The sequence below is a fragment of the Lepidochelys kempii genome, chromosome 1, assembly GCF_965140265.1.
Source record: "Lepidochelys kempii isolate rLepKem1 chromosome 1, rLepKem1.hap2, whole genome shotgun sequence".
Taxonomy (NCBI): domain Eukaryota; kingdom Metazoa; phylum Chordata; order Testudines; family Cheloniidae; genus Lepidochelys; species Lepidochelys kempii.
In genome coordinates, this window is record NC_133256.1 from 49,567,165 (window position 1) to 49,589,017 (window position 21,853).

Here is a 21,853-nt window from a genome sequence, read left to right on the forward strand (position 1 = left end):
GAAAATAGCAGGGAATAACTGCCTAGAGGAATAGTAGTGGCAGCCCTTCAAAGGGGGAAATGGTGTTTCAAAGGTCTGATTGTCATAATATCATTTGTTTTGTCTTGCTGGACAGATTTTAAATAGTGACAACCCTTCCCAGAATACTCATGTAACTGACATGTCTTGTTCTTTAGAAAAATAAAATGCAATGTTATCTTATCATTCTGATGACAGAAAGACACATTATACCTTTCACGTGTCAGAACAATTGTTTTCTTAATATTGTTTGGCATTATTTGCACTGTTGGTATGTTGTTAAACCTAAACAACTGTTCATTGAGGATATTAAATTCTCAGCAATAGGAAAATAAAGGGTTTTAAAAGAATTTTCTCTATTGTTGTTACGGAAAGAAATGTGTATAACAGGACAAAATAATGTATTTTAAGCTCCTTATTTGTCTTACAGAATCCCTGAAACTGGAACCAAAAGGCTAAAAATTTTCACAAGCACCTGAGCCCCATTTTCAAAAAAGACCTAGGAACTTAAGTCCCATTGATTATCAGTGAGACTTAGGCTCCTAAAGCCAAGGTATTTAGGTGCCTGAAGATGCCGATAGGCACCTTATGGGATTTTCAAAAGCACCTAGGCACCTAATTCTCAGAGATTTTAATGGGAGTTGGCTTCCTAGGAACTTCTGTAAATCCCACTAGACACCTACCTGCATATTTAGACATCTAAATTAATTTAAAGATCTATCCCTAAGAGCTTAACTCACTTTTGAAAATGAGGCTCAGGCTCCAGTCAACTTAGGCACTTTTGAAAATGTTACCCTAAATCATAACCCTTTTTTACATTTATAAAACAATTGCAGACTCAGGAGTGACTTTGCCATGAGCCTAGACTAAGGGAACAGCCCAAGATGGAGACTGTGATTCCATATGGAATGCATGCTGCAACAGGTGTAAACTTGACATGATTTCCTCCCTCTCTAGAGCAGCAGGGAGGGACTAAACTCCCTCCCCTGCTGATGCAGGGAGGGAGTAAACTGTGCTAGGTTGATGCCCAATACAGTGTACATTCCTCAGTGTGTCATTTATTGTGTAGTTGGAGCCAAGACTCTGCCCAGTTCCCACCCCATTCCACTTCTCCCACCTGTCTGTGAGAGTAGGGGCAGGTGGAGACATAGCAGCTCTGCAGAGCCCATTTTCCTTCCTGTGCTGTCATGCAGTTAGTTTGCTCAGAGACATAAAGGGGTGTCATGCACTCCCTTATGCCTTGTACGGCTGTGGTAGCTGGGCCACAATTTGGTTCTATGTAAATCGTAATAATTTTCTCACAGATATTAGACTTCATAATACCTATTACAGCATGCAAGTGTTAATTCATTTTCCCACTCCATTGTTTTAAGTTCACTCATAAGTAATTTACATTGATGAAAAATATAGATAGGCTTGGCAGGATTCAATTTCAATCAACAGATTTTGATAAATGTTGATTTCAACTGACATACTGAAACCAGTGAAAAATAGAGTGATTGGTAAAAGTCAGCGGGAGTGCAGCCTCTCTCTCCCCTTGTGCCTGTATGGATCGGTCATCAACTGTCACAGGAGTGGGGCCATGACAGCGGGGCTGCAGAGAGGTCTCTATGCTGCCACTGAGCCAGTGACACTGGATCTCTTCAGGTGCAAGGTGCAGAGAAGGCTGAAGCCCTGGTGGGCCAGAGTAGACACCGCCAGCCAAGATTGCAAGGAGGAGGCCACCCTGCTTCAGGCAGGAGCCATTCAGTAGCAGGGTGGCCTCACCTATGGCTGGGGATAATCACAGCTTCTCGCAGCCCTGGCCGAGTGTCTCTGCTCTGCTCTGCTCCATCAGAACCATGAACTTCCCTGTACCTTGCGTCTGCCAGGATCAGGTGTTACCAGCCCCACGGCTGTTCAGGGAGCCCTTTGCAACTCCGCTGTCACGGTCCTACTCACTCACTCACTCACCAGCCAGGAATGTGACAGCCATCCCTGGGCACAGAAGCTGTTCAGCAGCAGCATCCCATAGCCAGGGGATCATCCTCCTTGCAACCCTGGCCAGGAGTCTCTGTTCCACCAAGCCAGGACCACAGCCTCCCCTGTACCTTGGGCCCTGATGCCTTGAACCCCCCATCTACACAGGGAGCCCCTTGCAGTCAGTGCTATCCTAAGTCAACCCTCTGCCCCTTTAATTTGCAGCAACTGTAAAAATAAAAATAGGGAAAAAATGAAAAATGTCTTAAAATATAAAACAATATTAACCATTGAAATTATAAAACAAACCTGAATTCTGCCAACCCTAAATATAGGAAATAGGTTTTTTTTTGTAATTTTTCTCATTTACTTATTTATTGTTAACCATTAAAATTGAGATGTGGGTGTGCTATATTTGTTGTTTGAAACTGTTAAGTCTAATATAATTATTTTCTCTTAAAGACTGAATTGGAAAATATTGAAGTGACCCAAGGAATGTCAGCAGAGACAGCAGTGACTTTCCTGAGCCGTCTAATGGCTATGGTTGATGTACTGGTATTTGCCAGTTCTCTAAACTTCAGTGAGATTGAAGCTGAAAAAAACATGTCTTCTGGAGGCTTAATGCGACAGTGCCTAAGGCTGGGTAAGTCTGTATAGAACAACACAGACAGTGTGCATTAAATAATTACTTACAGATCAATGAGCTAAGGCTACAATGAATAAAAGTAGGAATTAACCTGGTTTTGACTATGATGTGATAGACTAAAATACCACAGAGTTTTTATTGACTTGTTACAATAGTTATGATGGTTCTATTGAAACACAAAAATAGATGAGAATCAATCACATGTCCAGATTTAAAGTTGTCATAGATGAAATTCAAATTGTAAATCAGGTTGTAGGATAGTAAAATATTAACACAAGAAAACTAGTGAAAGGAAGAAATACTGTTTCCTTCAAACACTGATCTGCTGTTCTGCTCTTCTGTTGTAAGATTTTTAATTGTGGTCTTTGGTTCTCCAAGAATTGCCTCTGCAGATCCTCTTTTGGGAGAATACACCTCACCCATGCGCCTGTAAAGCATCTAGCAAACAGTGATAGTTTGGACTATGTGTACACAGTTTTGCAAATGAAAACATTCTTTGAAAGGGTCTGAAGAACTGTGACCCCGTGGGTCCTCGTTATCTTTCCCATTGCTGTTGGCAGCAGGTCTTGGAAATATTGTCTTTTCAAATGAATTGCAGCATCATTTGTTGCTGACAAAAAATTATTCAGCTCAGTCAAGAACTGCGTAGACTAGGAGGAATTTAAGAGGGGCCTAATCAAACTACATGAACAACATACAATCTGATGGCAAATTCTGTTTTGTTATTTTCATGCTGTCTATATAACAACACTATATCAAATTTTATTCACAAGCCGTTAGATAGTATAGTTGTGAAAATAATGTTTTTAATGAAAGCGACCTTGACGGATCCAGACTCAGTGGTGTGGAGTGAGCTGCAGAACCACAATGGAACAAAGAAGCCTGCGTTAAAGATAGTATTCTGGTGCACTGATGTCCTATGGTTTTATTTTTAAAACAGACTCTGGATTCAGGAAAGCCTCGTATAACAGCACACCTTTGTTTCAGAGGTGGTTACAAATCCACAGCAAGCTGGCTGAATATTTCCAGCTTTGAAATCTATAAAAATACCATCAGGAGCTCCGTTTTGTTTCATTCAATATCCTTCTGATTTTGGAGCCATGGTTGATCATAGAATCATAGAATATCAGGGTTGGAAGGGACCTCAGGAGGTCATCTAGTCCAACCCCCTGCTCAAAGCAGGACCAATCTCCAATTAAATCATGTTCATCATTAAAAATGATGTTCATTTCAGATTCCCCAGTCTTTAATTAGCTATTCATCAACTGTCCTTCAGTGTTTTATAACTTCTAATAATTTTCTCAAGTGTAGGGATCCCTAAAAGGGAAGTCTTGACAAGGTTTATTCAGAATTCTCACTGCTAGTTCAGAACCAAACCTGCCCACACTTTTTTCCCATTTCCTTCAGATTCCTTAGACTATATTTTGAATTGGAAGATACTGAGATTGGCTATGGTCTATTTTAAGCTGTTACTCCAAACAGTATGATCTGTGAGAATAAGTGCACCTAACCTCAGTGACAGCTAGTTCCCAAAATAAGTATTGGAGCTGCAGATAGCAGTCTCCTGTCTCCCTCCCCCCCCCCCCCCCAGTATCCTACAGTTGACTCATGCTATCAAAGTGGAGAAAACGAGACACTTCTTGGGGATATTACAGGGAAGAGTTTTGGTGGAGGGATAAGGGAAGTTGATGGAGAAGTGGGAAGACAAAAAATGGGTGTCTACCATCTTTGTTCAAGAAAGAGTCTTCTCATTCTGCTGATTATTCTTGTTACCTGTCTCTGAACCCCTTTATATAGTTTTAGAGATATGGTGACCAAGACTGAGCGCACTCTTCTAGGTGAGGTTATACCATTGATTTGTATAAGAGCATTATAATATTTTCTGTGTTATTCTCCATGTATTCCTTATACATTTATATATTTTTTTTGGTTTTGGGGAGGATTTTTTTCTGCTGCTGTGCATTGAGCAGAAAGTCACTGAGCTGTCCACAGTGATGCCCAACGCTTTTTGCTAAATTGCTGCAATTAATGTAGGACCTTAGAAGCAGCAAGTGTAGTTCAAATTATTCTGTTTGTTGTGCATTGCTTTAAGCTGTCAATGTTGAATTCCATCTGCCATCATATTGCATGTTGTTTATCTAGTTTGGCTAAGTCCCTCTTAAATTCCTCATAGTCTTCTCAGTTCTTGACTGAGCTGAATAATTTTTGTCAGCTGCAAATTTTCATAGAATTATAGAATATCAGGGTTGGAAGAGACTTTAGGAGGTCATCTAGTCCAATCCCCTGCTCAAAGCAGGACAAACCCCAACTAAATCATCCCAGCCAAGGCTTTGTCAAGCCGGGTCTTAAAAACCTCTAAGGCTGTTTTGCCACAACACTTCTCCCACCTTTTCAGATCACTGATAATTATTATTTTCAGTCCTCATGTGGAACCTTGTGGCAGTCTGTTGCTAATCTCTGACGTGACAGAAAGTAACCATTGATTCCTACCTTTTGTTTTCTGTCTTCTAGCCACAAAAAATGTTAAGGTTGGCTTTGGCAACACTAAGGAGTATGCTTCCAAAAAGAGTGGCTCAACAGGGACAAATATGATCATAATCTAAGAACTTCAGTTACAGGGGAATATTTTGCCTTTTTCAAACTTCTTGTAGCCTTATATACGAGCCTTGTTTAAGACAGCTAGTCATAAAATTAAGGAACCTGATTAACTAAAAACAGAGTGAAATTGGAAAAGTCACCATAATATTTTTTCAGTATCACCAGAATATAATTTAAGAGATTTGTGATGCCTATTTATTTATACAATTGCTACTGGGACATAATCATTCTTTAGAGCTATAGGCACTTCATTAAATGGTAACACTGTAATCACCTAATGATAATGTTCAATTACATCTTTTTTTTTTAGTTTGTTGTGTTGCTGTGAGAAACTGTTTAGAATGTCGACAAAGACAGAGAGAGAGGGTGAACAAATCTTCACTAATCAGCAGTAAAACTCAGGACACTCTTCAGGGTGTCACTGCAACAGCAATGACCAAGGTAATCTAATGTTGTTTACATAGATTGTACCAGTGCTTAAAATGAGCAGGAGATGATAGTAGTTAATTTCTAGATTTCTTTTAAAACAGAAGCTGAATTGTCACCCATTTCCTGGCTCTCAAAAGAAAACCTTTTCTTTTTCATTGAAACAAGAAAAAAATTAAAAGGAAGAAAATAGTTAATTTAATGGTATGAATAGAACTGTTCTCCACACTTTACTCTCTCTCCTACTTCTGCTCCAGAGAGCAAATCTGCTCCCCCACCCTATTCCAATTTGACCTATCTATACATATTTCATTGATTTCTAACGCCTCATGAGATGCATGGCCAAAGCCTGCAATCAGATCTTTGTTGGTGGACTCTTAGATCCTTGTAGAATCCCATTAACTTCAGTGGGGCTCTGTGTGTAAATCGTGGTCTGTCTTTGTGGATATGACTCCAAGAATGGGGTCTAAATTTGTTTGTCACTTACATTTCAGTCACTTTGGTGTCCTTATTATTTAAGTTGCTCATCTCTGAATATTCTCCAATTTGTTCACAGTTTTGGGGGTTGAAGGGCCGTAAACTAAATGTACAGAGACCATCCCTGGTCTCAAAGATGATACTTTGGTATGTGCAGCCCAAATTTACTTATGATAATCTCATTACTACTTTCACAATATAGTCTCTTGCCACAAAATACAGTTCAGATAAGACTTATATCCACAAATATGTTTACCCCAAATATTGCTAGATTATTTTATAAAACCATATCAAAAATATATTCTAGCAATTTTGCCAAACTCCACACAAGACAAACATTGGACAGTAGAAGTAGAACACTTCTATATGTTAATTATTATTTGGATTGCAGTGTTTATTGTTTAAAGAAAACAGGTCACATTACTGTAAGTAGAATACTGAACATGCATGGCCTGCATGGGACTCTAATAATAATTCCTTGTATAAAATAGAATGAGGCTGAATTTTCTAAGTTATTTTCAATTATACAAACACATTTTCAGCCTATCACATGCATAGGAAATACTTCTTATTAATAGTACAAAAAAATTAGTCTTCTCTGGGTACAGTAAATATGCTAACTACTAGAGAGTGGTGTATTTGTCTAGTAGGATTAAAACATTGCTTTTGAAGACCATAAACAATTATGTATTTGACTATTCAGTACAAATGCATTAAAATAAGCATCACTGTGTTTGTAGAACCAGTAACTGAATGTTGCCTTTTTTGTCTTCAAGTTAGTACTAATGTATTTAATTTATTTATTGGGGATCAAATAAATGCATTGAATGAAAATATCTGTACAGTTTGGAAAAATAATTTTACATTTTTAGACACCATTGGAAAATGTTCCTGGTAACCTTTCCCCAATAAAGGATCCTGATAGACTTCTTCAGGATGTTGACATTAATCGTCTGCGAGCAGTTGTTTTCCGTGATGTGGTGAGTAATATGGACTGTGGTTTTTCTTTTTGTAGTATATGCACTAATAGTTAAAAGAAAGATTAATGTTACAAATAACTTTCATCTTAAAAAAGGACAGCCTTGGAAGCTGGATGGACTTAAAATCTGTGTTCACCTCCAAAAAATGCTTTCCATATTTTGGGGGAAGAAATCTGCCAAATTCTACATAATTTGTCTTTCTCCTTTTTCTTACAAAATGAAGTGTTTAATAAAAGTGATCTTATTTGGTAAGAAAGATGCCTTATATAATTTCATTGCACTTTACAAGCTGAAACTGATATGCAAACTACATGCAAGGAAAACTTCAACAACCTCTGAAATGCAGCAACCTCTGGGGTGAAATGTTGCACCTCCTTATTGATGCAACATTTATAATCATATAAGATCCAGTTCTGTGGTGGTGCTGAGTAGCTTTATATAACCCATCTATGCTAAATGACTTTAGTATCTCTTCTGGCAGTATTATAGGGGAATGCATGCTGAACCACAAATGCTGATGTAGACTTCTCAGAATAGTTGCTGCATCTGTAAATGGCACAGAAATAAATATAATATCTTCACTCATTTTATGCTATAAATTTATAGTGTGGTCTGGAAGTAAGAGCAAGTGACTGGGAATTCTGACTCTTTAGTTCTATTGCTGAATTTGCCACTTGTTTGTTGTGAGATCTTGGGCAAGTCACTTAACCTTTCTGTGTTTAGGCTTATCTGTTCATTGATCCATAGATTTCCAAAGCCAGAAGGGACAATTGTGATCATCTAGTCTGACCTTCCGTGTGTCACAGGCCATAGAACTCCCAGATTAATTGCTAGAGTATATCTTTTTAGAAAATATTTAATCTTGATTTAAAAATTATCTGTGATGGAGAAACACTCCTAGCTGATTTTGGCTCATAATTGTTTTCAGCTTTGTGTAACTGGCTTTAACACATCAAGCATATACATATTGCTGATTTGGACTTGAGTCTTCTTTCACATTGTAATGTGATCAAGTCATGATCACTTGTACTTGAGCTAACTTTAATTTTTAGTTCTGTGATCAGTTACTATTTACCTGTTAGAAGAAGGTCTAATAAAGGATTCCTTTGTGTTGGTTTCAACACTTTTCGAGTTAGGAAATTGTCACCTATAATTTTTACAAATTCAAAGGATGATCTAGTACTGGCAGCATGAGACTGCCAGCATATGGCACACAAATTGAAGTCCCCTATGATTACACGTTTTTTTTTCTACATGTTGTAGATTGGTATGTAAATTGATGGTCATCCTGTTCCCTAGTGTGGTTTGGTGGTCTGTAGCAAAGCACAAGATGGCGTATTATTTGGTGTCTATCTGTTAAGACATTGATTCGTAAGCATTCAAGATCATTTTGTTCTGAGTGCATCAGAAACAGATAATGCTATTTTTTGACACAGAGGGCTATTCCCCCTCCTCTTTTTCCCACACTGTCCTTCCTAAATAGGTTATTATTAAATGATTATTTTATTATTATTTTATTATTAATCATTATTAAATTATTTTAACATTCCAATTAGTGTATAGGTAATTCAAGAATTGAATTGTAAGCAAGTATAACACCTAAAAGGGTTGATTTTTCTAAAACATATTGATTATCTTGATTTAAAAGTTCCATGTAAGTATCAAGTATGATACATGTGTTTCTTTTTCTCTCACTCAGGATGATAGCAAACAGGCTCAATTTTTGGCTTTGGCAGTAGTTTACTTTATTTCTGTGCTGATGGTCTCCAAGTACCGTGATATACTAGAACCTCAACGGGAGACTGCAAGATGTGGGAGCCAGGCAGGTAGAAATATCAGACAAGAAATAAATTCACCAACAAGTACAGGTACATCTATTTTCCCCACTTATTTTTCATTTTGTTTTTCAGAATTTCCTTGAAATGGTAAATATTTGACTACAAAAACTCTTTTAAATTGTCTGAAAGGTGTGATGGCTAATTAGACTTTTGTTATTCTTTAGTTTCTCCAAGCTTCTTTAATATGTTGGTTGTTAATAAGTTAGATTTAAATTATGAGCTTCTGCTTATTGGGTTTAACTTACTTTCATTTGCTTATTCTGTATTTATGCATCCATTTTTAAATTTATATGTACATTCAATGAAGGAGATGCTTGTGAATTTAAAGTTTTGAAAGGACAAGATATTAAACTGTCAAAGTAAACCTAAAAATTGCCATTTGTCTACTGTGAGCAGCTATCTCTGACTCTAAATGCACTGTCTGAAGTTTGTAATCAGCAAATACAGCTAGCTCCGTAGTTGAAGTTACTTCTGTTTAAACTTAGTCTTGTGAAAAGCTAATATAGCAAGGACTACTAACTCTCTTGAGTCCTGCTGTCTTGCTAGTTTGGGTCTGCATTGAAAAGCTCCTGGAAGTCTAATATACCAGAATTGTTGCCTTTATTGCATTCTTTACCTGATTAGTGTGAATTCTTATTTTTTCATGGCAACTGATATCCCAGTCTTTGGGGATACTATCTGTCAGCTGCAGAACCTGCCAAGAGTTTAGTATCCAAATACGTTCCTCCACTGTTTGTAATGTTCAGTCTGCCAGTCCAATGGCTTATTTAAGCAGATTGGTTTATGACTGTGCTCTGTTTTCTCTCTCAGAACAGCCATATAAATATATTGGAAAAGAGTGATTAGAAATCAGTGGCCAAATCTCTGCATGTTGTTTTTCATGAACATGTTGCTTCTTGTACTGAATTTGATTTGCTGTCTTAGTTTCTGGAACTGCTGATTTACATATCACGTATAATGTAATTTAAATTCATGTCCTATTTGCTTTTATTTAGGGCTGTCAAATGATTTAAAAAGTTGCAATTAATAGTGCGATAAAAAAAGTTGTGATTAATCAGTTTTAACCACACTTTCAAACAATAATAGAAAACCAATTTAAATATATTATAAATATTGGGATGTTTTCTACATTTTCAGATATATTGATTTCAATTACAACACAGAATACAAAATGTATACTGCTCACTTTATATTATTTTATTACGAATATTTGCACTGTAAAAAAGATGAACAGAAGTAGTATTTTTAATTTACATCATACAAGTACTATAGTGCAATCTCTTTATCATGATAGTGAAACTTACAAATGTAGCATTATTTCTTCATAACTGCACTCAAAAAACAAAACAGTGTAGTCTCTAAAGTTTTACAAGTCCACTGAGTCCTACTTCTTGTTCAGCCAATCGCTAAGACAAACAAGTTTGTTTACATTTTCAGGAAAACCGCTTCTTTTTTACAGTGTCACCTGAAAGGGAGAACAGGTGTTTGCATGGCATTGTTGTAGCGATCATTGCAAGGTGCCAGACATGCTAGTGCCAGATATGCTAAATATTCATACGTCCCTTCATGCGTTGACTTGTAGATTGTACTATTTTTTTTGTTTACGGTGCAAATATTTGTAATACAAAAATTTTATAAAGTGGGCACTGTACACTTCATATTCTGTGTTGTGGTTGAAATCAATCTATTTGAAAACGTAGAAAAACTTCCAAAATATTTATAATAAATTTAAATTAGAATTCTGTTATGGTTTAACAGTGTGATTAAAACTGCAATTAAATCACGACTTTTTTTTTAATCTAGTTAATTTGTTTTGCATTAAAACTTCAGTTAACTGGAATTAATTGACAGCCCTATATATTGACAGCCCTTTTATTCATTTTATCTAATTCACTGTTATATCTTAGCTTGCTTACTTTCTACCTTTGTATGCTAAGCTTTTTTAAAAAAAATCCATGTCCTCATTGGCTGTTTTCATTTAATAAACTTATATTTAAATGGTCAGCTATGAGAAACCATAATTTTATGTTGTATTTAATGTGTCCTTCCTGGTCATATGCTGTGGTGCTGGAGTAGGAAACTGCTTGTTTCAATTAACTATTTCAGCCATTTTTGTCTTTGTCTTTTTCCCTATAAATGTTGTTCTTATGATTCCCTACTAATTGGTCTGATGTTTCCTATCTCTTGATACATAACTTGTTTCCTTCCTTCAGAAATGCATTTTTGTTAATAGTTCCATAGTTGCATGTTTCAATGAGATAGGACTTCTGCCATGGATCCACAGTGGATCAGATCACAGGCGATTATTAGCTGGCTCACATTTGATTCCATGATTTTCTCCACAGTTGTGGTCATACCATCTATCCCTCACCCAAGTTTGAACCATGGATTCCTTGCCAAGTTAATTCCTGAGCAGAGCTTTGCCCACTCATTTTACAAAGGTAATATTAACATCATCTCCTAACCTGTTTGGGTGTCCTTATTTAATGTAATGTAATTAAATAACTAACCGTGATGTAATTGTTGGTAAATAAGCATACGCCTCAGGTTACATGGAGATCAGACTGTCACCTGATGAGAATACCCTTAAGACAAGGCTTTCTTCCTGGCTACATTTTCTTTAGGAAATATCTTTCCTACTTCCTCTACCATTTGTTCATTTCAGTGACACCTACTAAATTAATTAATAGTAGGTAAACAAAAAATTAGTGTTAAGGTAGAGAGAGATGAGAAGGAAGTTTTGAATGTTTTTGGTTTGGGCTTATTCTTTTTCTTCTTGCTGCAACAATACCTCCTTTAGTTATGAAAACAAATCAGACCTATTCTAAAGATATTGCATACAGGGAATAAATTAAATCTTCAGTACTACTTTTTTTGTGCCCCCTTTCCTCACACCCCCTACCTTTTCTTCCTTTCCTTTTCTTTTTTCTTTCACTTCTTGTTTGTATGTAAACCTTTATATTGTATATAATGTAAAGTTTTATTTTGTGTGTTGTTGATTGCTGTACTGTGCTATTCTGGAGAGAGACAGTTTCTGCAGTCACAGCAAATGTTTTGTAATACAGGCTGGTTTTTCAGATAGAAAATATGCATATGCATGGACTATGTTTTTCAAATGTAAGGGATTTGCATATGTACAAAGTTAAATAGGTACATTTGTAGCCAAGTGTGCATGTGAATTTCCCAACTTGTGTGCACATTATGGTGGAAGTGCAAAAAGTGAATGGATACAACCATACTTTATCTGATGATCGGGCTGTCTGTGTCACTCTGATAAAAACCTAAAGAGTAAAAAGAATGATAAATACAAAGAAAAAATAGTAATTAATTCTGTAACTACTTCTGATAAAATATGAGGAATAGGATGACTTCCTAGTTCACTAAGAATACTTAGCACTTATATGGTGCTTTTCATGTTCCAAGTGCTTTACAATGTTAAACCCTTCAATCAAGCATTCTCACAAACAATGTTTGGTGGCCTCGGAGTGTGGTCACCAATTCTTTCTGGTGGCCGCTCTGACAATTTTTCCTAAAATACTTAATTAACTTTAGCAAATACAAAAACATGCACATATACATGTCCAAATCATTGTTATTTATTTATGTGGGGTTTTGTCTGCAGACGCAATAATAAAAATAATGTACAGTTGTCTCTTATTTTTTACTGAACCAAAATGGAATCGCAACACAAATAAGTTGCTCTGCATGTTCTTGTCTTTTTTGTCGTTTCTTTTGCGCTTTTTTATAATTAAGACTTGCTAGGTAGTAAGCTAGCTGGGAGACACTGAAAAGTCATATTAACAAACATACAAATATTGTTTTTCACAGCAGAGACTTGCTCAGCCCCAGCAAACCAGGGAGAAATTAAGGCCTGGATGGGGAGGTGGGTAGGGCGGCAGCAGGGGCTGGGGCAATGGGGGGATGGGTGGGGGACTAGGGACGGCAGCGGATGCTGGGGCAACGTGGGGGGTGGTGAGCCTGGGGATGGCACCGAAACCTGGAGCTTGCTGCTGTGTGCCCAGAGCCTGCCGCCCCACTGGCTCCAGGAAGGTAGGGAACTCACACCAGTTGTCTGTTCCTCTGGCATTTGTGACTCCAGAGGCAGGCAGGGCCCAACCCCTTCTGGCGGCCCCAGGTGAGGAGCTTCTGCTCCTCCCGGCCTTATCACTGCCCAGGAGCCTGTGGCCACAAGAAAAGCCACTGGTGGACGCATTTGAGAAATGGTGATCTATTAGATAAAGTTCTGTATGTCTCAGTCCCTCATTTATGAATCTTCATAGTTTATGACTTCAATAATTCATTTCAAATTCAAATGTTTCTAACCTGAATTTCAGTATTTTTCCTCCCATAAAGTTTCCCCATTATTGCCAAAAATAAATATAATATATATATATATATATATATATATATATATATTTAATCTTTTTTACTTCAGGATCATTCAGTGAGCTTTTTGTCACTTCAGTGTGCTAATTTAATAATCTTAGTTGTGACATAACCGGCATACTTACCCACCCTTTATAAAAGGAATTGTATGCTGTTAATTCAGAAGTGCTGCAAAATAAACCCTAAAATATATTTGAATCCTGTTTCCTCATTACTTTCTTGTTCCGCATTTATAGCACCTTTTTATATAGCAGGCATTAGGATATTTCATTTTTAGCCACATCTGCTTGCAAATCAAAACATACAAAGCAATACAGACAATTTAAAAAATATTAAATTTTATGCAATAAAAAGGATATATAAACAAGATTAATATTGTTGTTTGTACAAAATATGGCACTTGAAATAAAGACAGGTAGCAAACATAGAAAAGATTAGTTTTGCCATTTATATGCAGTATGGTTCTTGAGATAAAATATAAGTAGCAAGAGTGTAAAAAAAAAAGTATAGATTCTTAAAATAGAGCGGATGGGTGGACATACAGAGTAAATCAAAATATTTAAGAGGAGGCTTTTTTTATATCCATCATGTCTCCTCTACTGTACATTACAATAATAATTTTGCCTTCAGGAATGGGCAGTAAGTTTGTCTCATTTGTTAAAGTCATATATTTATTGAACATATATATTGGATTTAACCAGGCCTTACACTGAGTATGTTAAGAGTTCATTCTTTGCCAGCCTATTGTTATAATTGTGTTGAAAGTTTGGTGAGATATTAGCAGCATGTTCTATCACTATTGTTGGAATTATGTCAGGGCTCTTCAGGGCTGGAACATTAGTAATTCAGGAAGAAACACTGGCTGCTTATAAGCAATCAACCTTTCATAGAATCATAGAATATCAGGGTTGGAAGGGACCTCAGGAGGTCTCCTAGTCCAACCCCCTGCTCAAAGCAGGACCAATCTCCAACTAAATCATCCCAGCCAGGGCTTTGTCAAGCCTGACCTTTAAAACGTCTAAGGAAGGAGATTCCACCACCACCTCCTTAGGTAACGCATTCCAGTGTTTCACCACCCTCCTAGTGAAAAAGTTTTTCCTAATATCCAACCTAAACCTCCCCCACTGAAACTTGAGACCATTACTGCTTGTTCTGTCATCTGCTACCACTGAGAACAGTCTAGATCCATCCTCTTTGGAACCCCCTTTCAGGTAGTAGAAAGCAATTATCAAATCCCCCCTCATTCTTCTCTTCTGCAGACTAAACAATCCCAGTTCCCTCAGCCTCTCCTCATAAGTAATGTGTTCCAGTCCCCTAGTCATTTTTGTTGCCCTCCGCTGGATGCTTTCCAATTTTTCCACATCCTCCTTGTAGTGTGGGGCCGAAAACTGGACACAGTACTCCAGATGAGGCCTCACCAGTGTCGAATAGAGGGGAAGGATCATGTCCCTTGATCTGCCGGCAATGCCCCTACTTATACAAACCAAAATGCCATTGGCCTTCTTGGCAACAAGGGCACACTGTTGACTCATATCCAGCTTCTCATCCACTGGAACCCCTAGGTCCTTTTCTGCAGAACTGCTGCCGAGCCATTCGGTCCCTAGTCTGTAGCGGTGCTTGGGATTCTTCCGTCCTAAGTGCAGGACTCTGCACTTGTCCTTGTTGAACCTCATCAGATTTCTTTGGCCGAATCCTCTAATTTGTCTAGGTCCCTCTGTATCCTATCCCTACCCTCCAGTGAATCTACCTCTCCTCCTAGTGTAGTGTCATCTGCAAACTTGCTGAGGGTGTAATCCACAACATCCTGCAGATCATTAATGAAGATATTGAACAAAACCAGCCCCAGGACCAACCCTTGGGGCACTCCACTTGATACCGGCTGCCAACTAGACCTGGAGCCATTGATCACTGCCTGTTGAGCCCGACGATCTAGCCATCTTTCTATCCACCTTATAGTCCATTCATCCAGCCCATACTACTTTAACTTGCTGGCAAGAATACTGTGGGAGGCCATATCAAAAGCTTTGCTAAAGTCAAAGAATAACATGTCCACTGCTTTTCCCTCATCCACAGAGCAGTTATCTCGTCATAGAAGGTAATTAGATTAGTCAGGCATGACTTTCCCTTGGTGAATCCATGCTGACTGTTCCTGATCACTTTTCTCTCGTCTAAATGCTTCAGAATTGATTCCTTGAGGATCTGCTCCATGATTTGTTCAGGGATTAAGGTGAGGCTGACTGGCCTATAGTTCCCCGGATCCCCCTCCTTCCCTTTTTTAAAGATGGGTACTACATTAGCCTTTTTCCAGTCGTCAGGGACCTCCCCTGATCACCTTGAGTTTTCAAAGATAATGGTCAATGGCCATGCAATCACATCCGCCAACTCCTTTAGCACCCCTAGATGCAGCACATCCAGCCCCATGGACTTGTGCTCTTCCAGCTTTTCTAAATAGTCCTGATCCACTCCTTTTGCCACAGAGGGCTGGTCACCTCCTCCCCAGTGCAGGAGTCTTGGAGCTGACCTTGTTCATGAAGACAGAGGTGAAAAAAGCACTGAGTACTTTAGCTTTTTCCACATCCTCTGTCACTAGGTTGCCTCCCTCATTCAGTAAGGGGCCCACACTTTCCTTGACTTTCTTCTTGTTCCTAACATACCTGAAGAAACCCTTCTTGTTACTCTTAACATTTCTTGCTAGCTGCAACTCCAAGTGCGATTTGGCCTTCCTGATTTTACTCCTGCATGCCTGAGCAATATTTTTATACTCCTGCCTGGTCATTTGTCTAATCTTCCACTTCTTGTAAGCTTCTTTTTTGTGTTTAAGATCGGCAAGGATTTCACTGTTAAGCCAAGCTGGTCGCCTGCCATATTTACTATTCTTTCTACACATTGAGATGGTTTGTTCCTGTAACCTCAATAAGGATTCTTTAAAATACAGCCAGCTCTCCTGGACTCCTTTCCCCTTCATGTTATTCTCCCAGGGGATCCTGCCCATCAGTTCCCTCAGGGAGTCAAAGTCTGCTTTCTGAAGTCCAGGGTCCGTATTCTGCTGCTTTCCTTTCTTCCTTGTGTCAGGTTTCTGAACTCGACCATCTCATGGTCACTGCCTCACAGGTTCTCATCCACTTTTGCTTCCCCTACTAATTCTTCCCTTTTTGTCAGCAGTAGGTCAAGAAGAGCTCTGCCCCAGTTGGTTCCTCCAGCACTTGCACCAGGAAATTGTCCCCTACACTTTCGAAAACTTCTTGGATTGTCTGTGCACCGCTGTATTGTTCTCCCAGCAGATATCGGGGTGATTGAAGTCTCCCATGAGAGCCAGAGTCTGCAGTCTAGCAACTTGCATTAGTTGCTGGAAGCTTCATCCACTGCATACCCCTGGTCTGGTGGTCTATCGCAAACTCCCACCAGGACATCACCCTTGTTGCTCACACTTCTAAACTTAATCCAGAGACGCTCAGGTTTTTCTGCAGTTTCATACTGGAGCTCTGAGCAGTCATACTGCTCTCTTACATACAATGTAATTCCCCCATCTTTTCTGCCCTGCATGTCCTTCCTGAACAGTTTATATCCATCCATGAGAATACTCCAGCCATGTGGCTTACCCCACCAAGTCTCTGTTATTCCAATCACATCATAATTCCTTGACTGTGCCAGGACTTCCAGTTCTCCCTGCTTGTTTCCCAGACTTCTTGCATTTATGTATAGGCACTTAAGATAACTCGCTGATGATCCCGCTTTCTCCGTATGAGGCAGGAGCTCTCCTGCTTATGCTTCCTCCCGGTATCCCACTTCCCCCTTACCTCAGGGATTTGGTCTCCTTCCCCCGGTGAACCTAGTTTAAAGCCCTCCTCACTTAGTTAGCCAGCCTACTTGCGAAGATGCTCTTCCCCCCTTCGTTAGGTGGAGCCCGTCTCTGCCTAGCACTCCTCCTTCTTGGAACACCGTCCCATGGTTAAAGAATCCAAAGCCTTTTCTCTGACGCCACCTGTGTAGCCATTTGTTGACTTCCACGATTCGATGATCTCTTCCCAGGCCTTTTCCTTGCACAGGGAGGATGGACAAGAACAGCACTTGCACCTCAAACTCCTTTATCCTTCTTCCCAGAGCCACGTAGTCTGCAGTGATCCGCTCAAGGTCATTCTTGGCAGTATCATTGGTGCCCACATGGAGAAATAGGAAGGGGTAGCGATCTGAGGGCTTGATGAGTCTCGGCAGTCTCTCCGTCACATCGTGAATCCTAGCTCCTGGCAAGCAGCAGACTTCTCGGTTTTCCCGGTTGGGGTGGCAGATAGAAGACTCAGTCCCCCTGAGGAGGGAGTCCCTGACCACCTCCACCCTCCTCCTTCTCTTGGGAGCAGTGGTCGTGGAACTCAGTTCCCTAAGACAATGCATCTCATGCCTTCCGATCAGCGGAGTCTCCCTCTCTCCCTTCCCTCAGATGTATCATCTAGTCCACTCTCCGCATTATTCATATGTGGAGAGAACATGAAAATGGTTGCTTACCTGTATCTGCATTGCTGGTACATGGACGCTCCCCTTTCTTCTGGAGGTCACATGTTGCCAAATTTCTTCACCATCTTTCTGTCCCCGCTGCGCAGCCTGCTCTGAATCTTCAGAATGTTGTGCCTGTAGAAGCATATTCTGACGTCTGTCCAGGAAATCTTCAGTTTCTCTTATGCAACGCAGGGTCGATACTTGTTTTTCCAGACCTTGAACCTTCTCTTCCAATATGGAGACCAGCTTGCACTTTGTACAAACAAAGTTGCTTCTGTCCTGTGGAAGAAAGACAAACATGTCACATCCTGTGCAGGTCACAACAGCTGAACACTCACCATGCATATTACCTTCTTTCTAAGAGCTTCCTCGGGTGTTGTTGTAACTACTCATAGAAGCCTGCAAGATGAAAGCCTCAGTGGGCTTTCCCCAGGCAAACTCCCTCTGTTAGCCTCTCTGCTGTTCTCTGCTCAGCTGGTTTGCAGCTGACTGCCTTTTTAAAACAGTCAGGCCCACTCAAGGCTCACCTGGAACAAAGCACTCCCAATTCATACTTTTTAAAAAATCAAGCATCTGGTCAAACTGACAAACTGTCCCTGCAACAGACACTCAGATACTCACCAGCACAGCCCCCCTAATGCAGCACTTAATGTACCTCCTCTCGGACAGATCCCAGGGAAACTCCCTCTGTTAGCCTCTCCGCTGTTCACCAAGCTGTTCACTGTTTTCCGCCTAAGGCCGCAGTTCAGTTTCTTGCAGGAGGAGGATGTCAATCATGTTGTTCTGCATAATGTGAACTAGGAAGTCACTTTTTGGTCAGGACATATCTTCAGCCATGGCAAATTCAGAGTGATGAGCCTATGAGTCTCTTAAAGTGGATCTGGAGGGAGTCACTGTTTCCATTGTTGTACAATCTGGGATTTCACTGAGCGATGTTCAGATGATGACATTAGTTGTCCCTTAGCATGTAAATTTTCAATAAGGCAAAGGCACAGGAAGTGCTTCAGGTTCATTGTGGGTCATGACCACTGCCCCCAGAAGATAGTACTTTTTGGGTTGACAGCAGCCCCCAAGGTATTCACCAAGTGCTCGCCTAGGATTGCAGCTCATCTATGTTGTTAGATCCTTCCAGTGTGTTTGTATCTGGGCAACTGACTCAAAAGACCTCAATCTTAGAGCATAGTATTTCACTTCAATCATATGAGTTCCCCTATTCATATCTCTTAATCTGCAAGTAAGCAAAGAAATCTATCTTGGCCTCAATTTTGGTTCTGACTTTTATAGAGACCACCCTAGAACCTACCAGGGCTCTGTCCTAACTCAAGTCAGGTTCTGTGAGCTCATCCAAATGATGTCATCCAAGTGGTCCAAGCGAAAAGACCCAGTGACATTTTATCTGAGAGCAATAGGCTGGATAGTGGCCTTTTGTCACCACCTTTGCAAGTTAGTGGGAGCAACCCTTGTGCATCTGGTACAAAAAACAAAGATTCTTATCTCAGATATGGTAACTTACCCTTTTAGCAGCTGGAAGACTCTATGCTGTGGTTGACTTCGACTGAGAATGTCTTGTAGTGGCTGTCCTTTCAGATGGTTCCTCAAATGGTGATAGGTACATATCTTCTCATCTAAATTGGGGTGAAAATTTAGACTCTAATTGCCTATGGTTTTTGGAAGCTTCAGGAATTAGATCTCTGCATATAACTTGCTAGAGTTCAGGGCATTACTTTCTCCTACAGATCAGAGAGTAGCCAGCACAGATTTTCAGACAGTGTGGGTCTCACGTATCACTTTAATAGAATAGGGAGAAAAGGGAGAGTTTGGGTGCTTCAGTGGTGTCAGAAGGCAATTAGTCTGTTGGAATGCAGTATTTGGAGAAAAGTGCCCCCTCTCCCCAAAACATAGCCAAAATCCTGAAGCTGGAAAGATGAAGATCAGCAGTCACTTAGATCTTCAGTGGCATGTTTGTTAGTTGCAAGGTGGGTCATTTGGACATGAACACATTTTCTACAAGTCAAAACACGTGTTCCACATTTTACTTGAGAACTGATGCAGTTTCACAGTATATCAGATGCATCTATTTTATGCTGTGAAAAAGGGCTCCTTTATGCTTTTTTTCTCTGTTTTCTTTCCTCCCCAGAATACTTAGGAAATGTTTAGCAGGACAGACTCAGAATGATTTTTAGTCAAGCTGGCATGATTTTCAGAGTTGCTGGTTTCTGTCCAAAGATCATCCATTCACTCTCTTCTGTGTCAAGATCTGCTGTCCGTAGAAAAACATCCAGATCTCAGGTTCCTTAACCTGACAGTATGGCTGCAGGGTTTCTAGGACAAGACATTTTATGATTACCTGAGGAGATCCAGGCAGTCTTGATAGAGTCCAGAAAGCCATGTGCTAGGAAGTGTTATGCTACTAAATAGAACTGGCCTGAAAAGTTTTCTCCAGATAGTTTCCTGTCCAGATCTAATGATCATAGGTTTCCCCTGTCTCTGGTGTAACCAAAGTTATCCCTGGCTACTCTAAAGATTTACTTAGTTGATATTTTTTCCTACTATGTCCTTGTGAAAGAGAACCATAGTGTCTAGTATTAGGGGTAGACGTGTTAGTCTGTATCCACAAAAACAACAAGGAGGCCGGTGGCACCTTAAAGACTAACAGATTTATTTGGGCATAAGCTTTCCTGGGTAAAAAACCCACTTCTTCAGATGCACTTCTTCAGAACCATAGTGTCTGTCATCCTGAGAAGGGAAAATATAAAGAGCTTAACAAATTTTGGTTCCCTCCCATCTGGTAGCCAATAATCTTTGGGACTAGAATTTGGTGATGAATAAAATCATGGAAAGGCCTTTTGAACCCAGATGTTCTTGTTCTTTGTACCACTTAATGGACATTGCCTCACCCACGAGAATCTTGGAGTTGCAGATACCATTGGCTAACCACCTTATACAATATTCCACAAAGACAAGTGGTACATAAATCTCACCCCCAATTTTTTGCCAGAAAATTAATCGGATTTTCACCTCAGTCCATATCACTGTTTGTTTTTTTCCCCAAAGTCCTATTAGCAGACTGGTGGGATGAAACTACGCACTGTGAATGTTTGAAGTATTGGCTTTTTCTTAGACAGAACTAAATATCTTAGAAAGTTCAGCAGACTACTTGTCTTTGCAGAAATATCTGAGACTCAAGTCATCTTGATCCAAAGGCTGTCTAAGTGGATAATACTTATGCATCTAGTGAAGCTACAAAATTGCTGTCCCTGTACCTGAATGTCTTGTGGCTCGCTCAACCAGAAAAGTGCCAGCTTCAATAGTAGATCCACAACATACTTCTGTCTTAAATCTCTAGCCTTGTAATGTGGACATGGTTCACACGGTCTGAAATCTCTGTTATCTCAACATTGCATGAAGGCTGTTCTTCATAAACTGTTTGACTTGCAAGGTTTCCCAGCCCAGCGCTTCAGAAACTGTTTAACTTGCAAGGTTTCCCAGCCCTTCAAAGAGGTCATTGTTATAACTAGCCTCCTTCACCAAAGGTTTGTGGAGACAATATCATTGTCCAAATAATTGAGAACCATTCCCTGGATTCCTCCCTATTTCCCTCATCTTACTTCCCCAAAAAATATTCCCTAATGAATCTGCAAAATTATTTCCACATCATACAAGTATTTTCTGAAGTTGCACATGCCGGCTATTACATAAACCTACAAAAGCAAGGGAAATAGAGTTCACAATAAATGTGTGCTGTTATTTGTCCTTACCTTGTATTCATATAGGTTTTTAACTACAAACAAAACTGGTGTCAGTACTCTTTTTTTTTCCCCTCTATTTGCTGGAATTTCTACAACTCACATATAGTATTTCCTTGTGTATTCAGGTTTCAGAGTAACAGCCGTGTTAGTCTGTATTCGCAAAAAGAAAAGGAGTACTTGTGGCACCTTAGAGACTAACCAATTTATTAGAGCATAAGCTTTCGTGAGCTACAGCTCACTTCCTCAGATGCATATCGTGGAAACTGCAGCAGGCTTTATATATAC

The 21,853-nt window shown here is 39.6% G+C and overlaps 1 protein-coding gene across 6 annotated transcripts in view; it reads left to right on the plus strand.

Annotated features, from left to right (window-relative positions):
- Positions 1-21,853, plus strand: part of NBEA (neurobeachin) — an 848,387-nt gene that overhangs the window by 344,891 nt on the left and 481,643 nt on the right. For 5 of the 6 annotated variants that reach the window (XM_073341812.1, XM_073341823.1, XM_073341834.1 and 2 more), the window contains 5 exons: positions 2,440-2,620; positions 5,532-5,662; positions 6,997-7,104; positions 8,804-8,972; positions 11,288-11,383. In XM_073341812.1, the coding sequence (XP_073197913.1) occupies positions 2,440-2,620; positions 5,532-5,662; positions 6,997-7,104; positions 8,804-8,972; positions 11,288-11,383 (685 nt within the window). The remainder of the gene's footprint in view (positions 1-2,439; positions 2,621-5,531; positions 5,663-6,996; positions 7,105-8,803; positions 8,973-11,287; positions 11,384-21,853) is intronic. The other variant, XM_073341854.1, reaches the window with a different exon arrangement.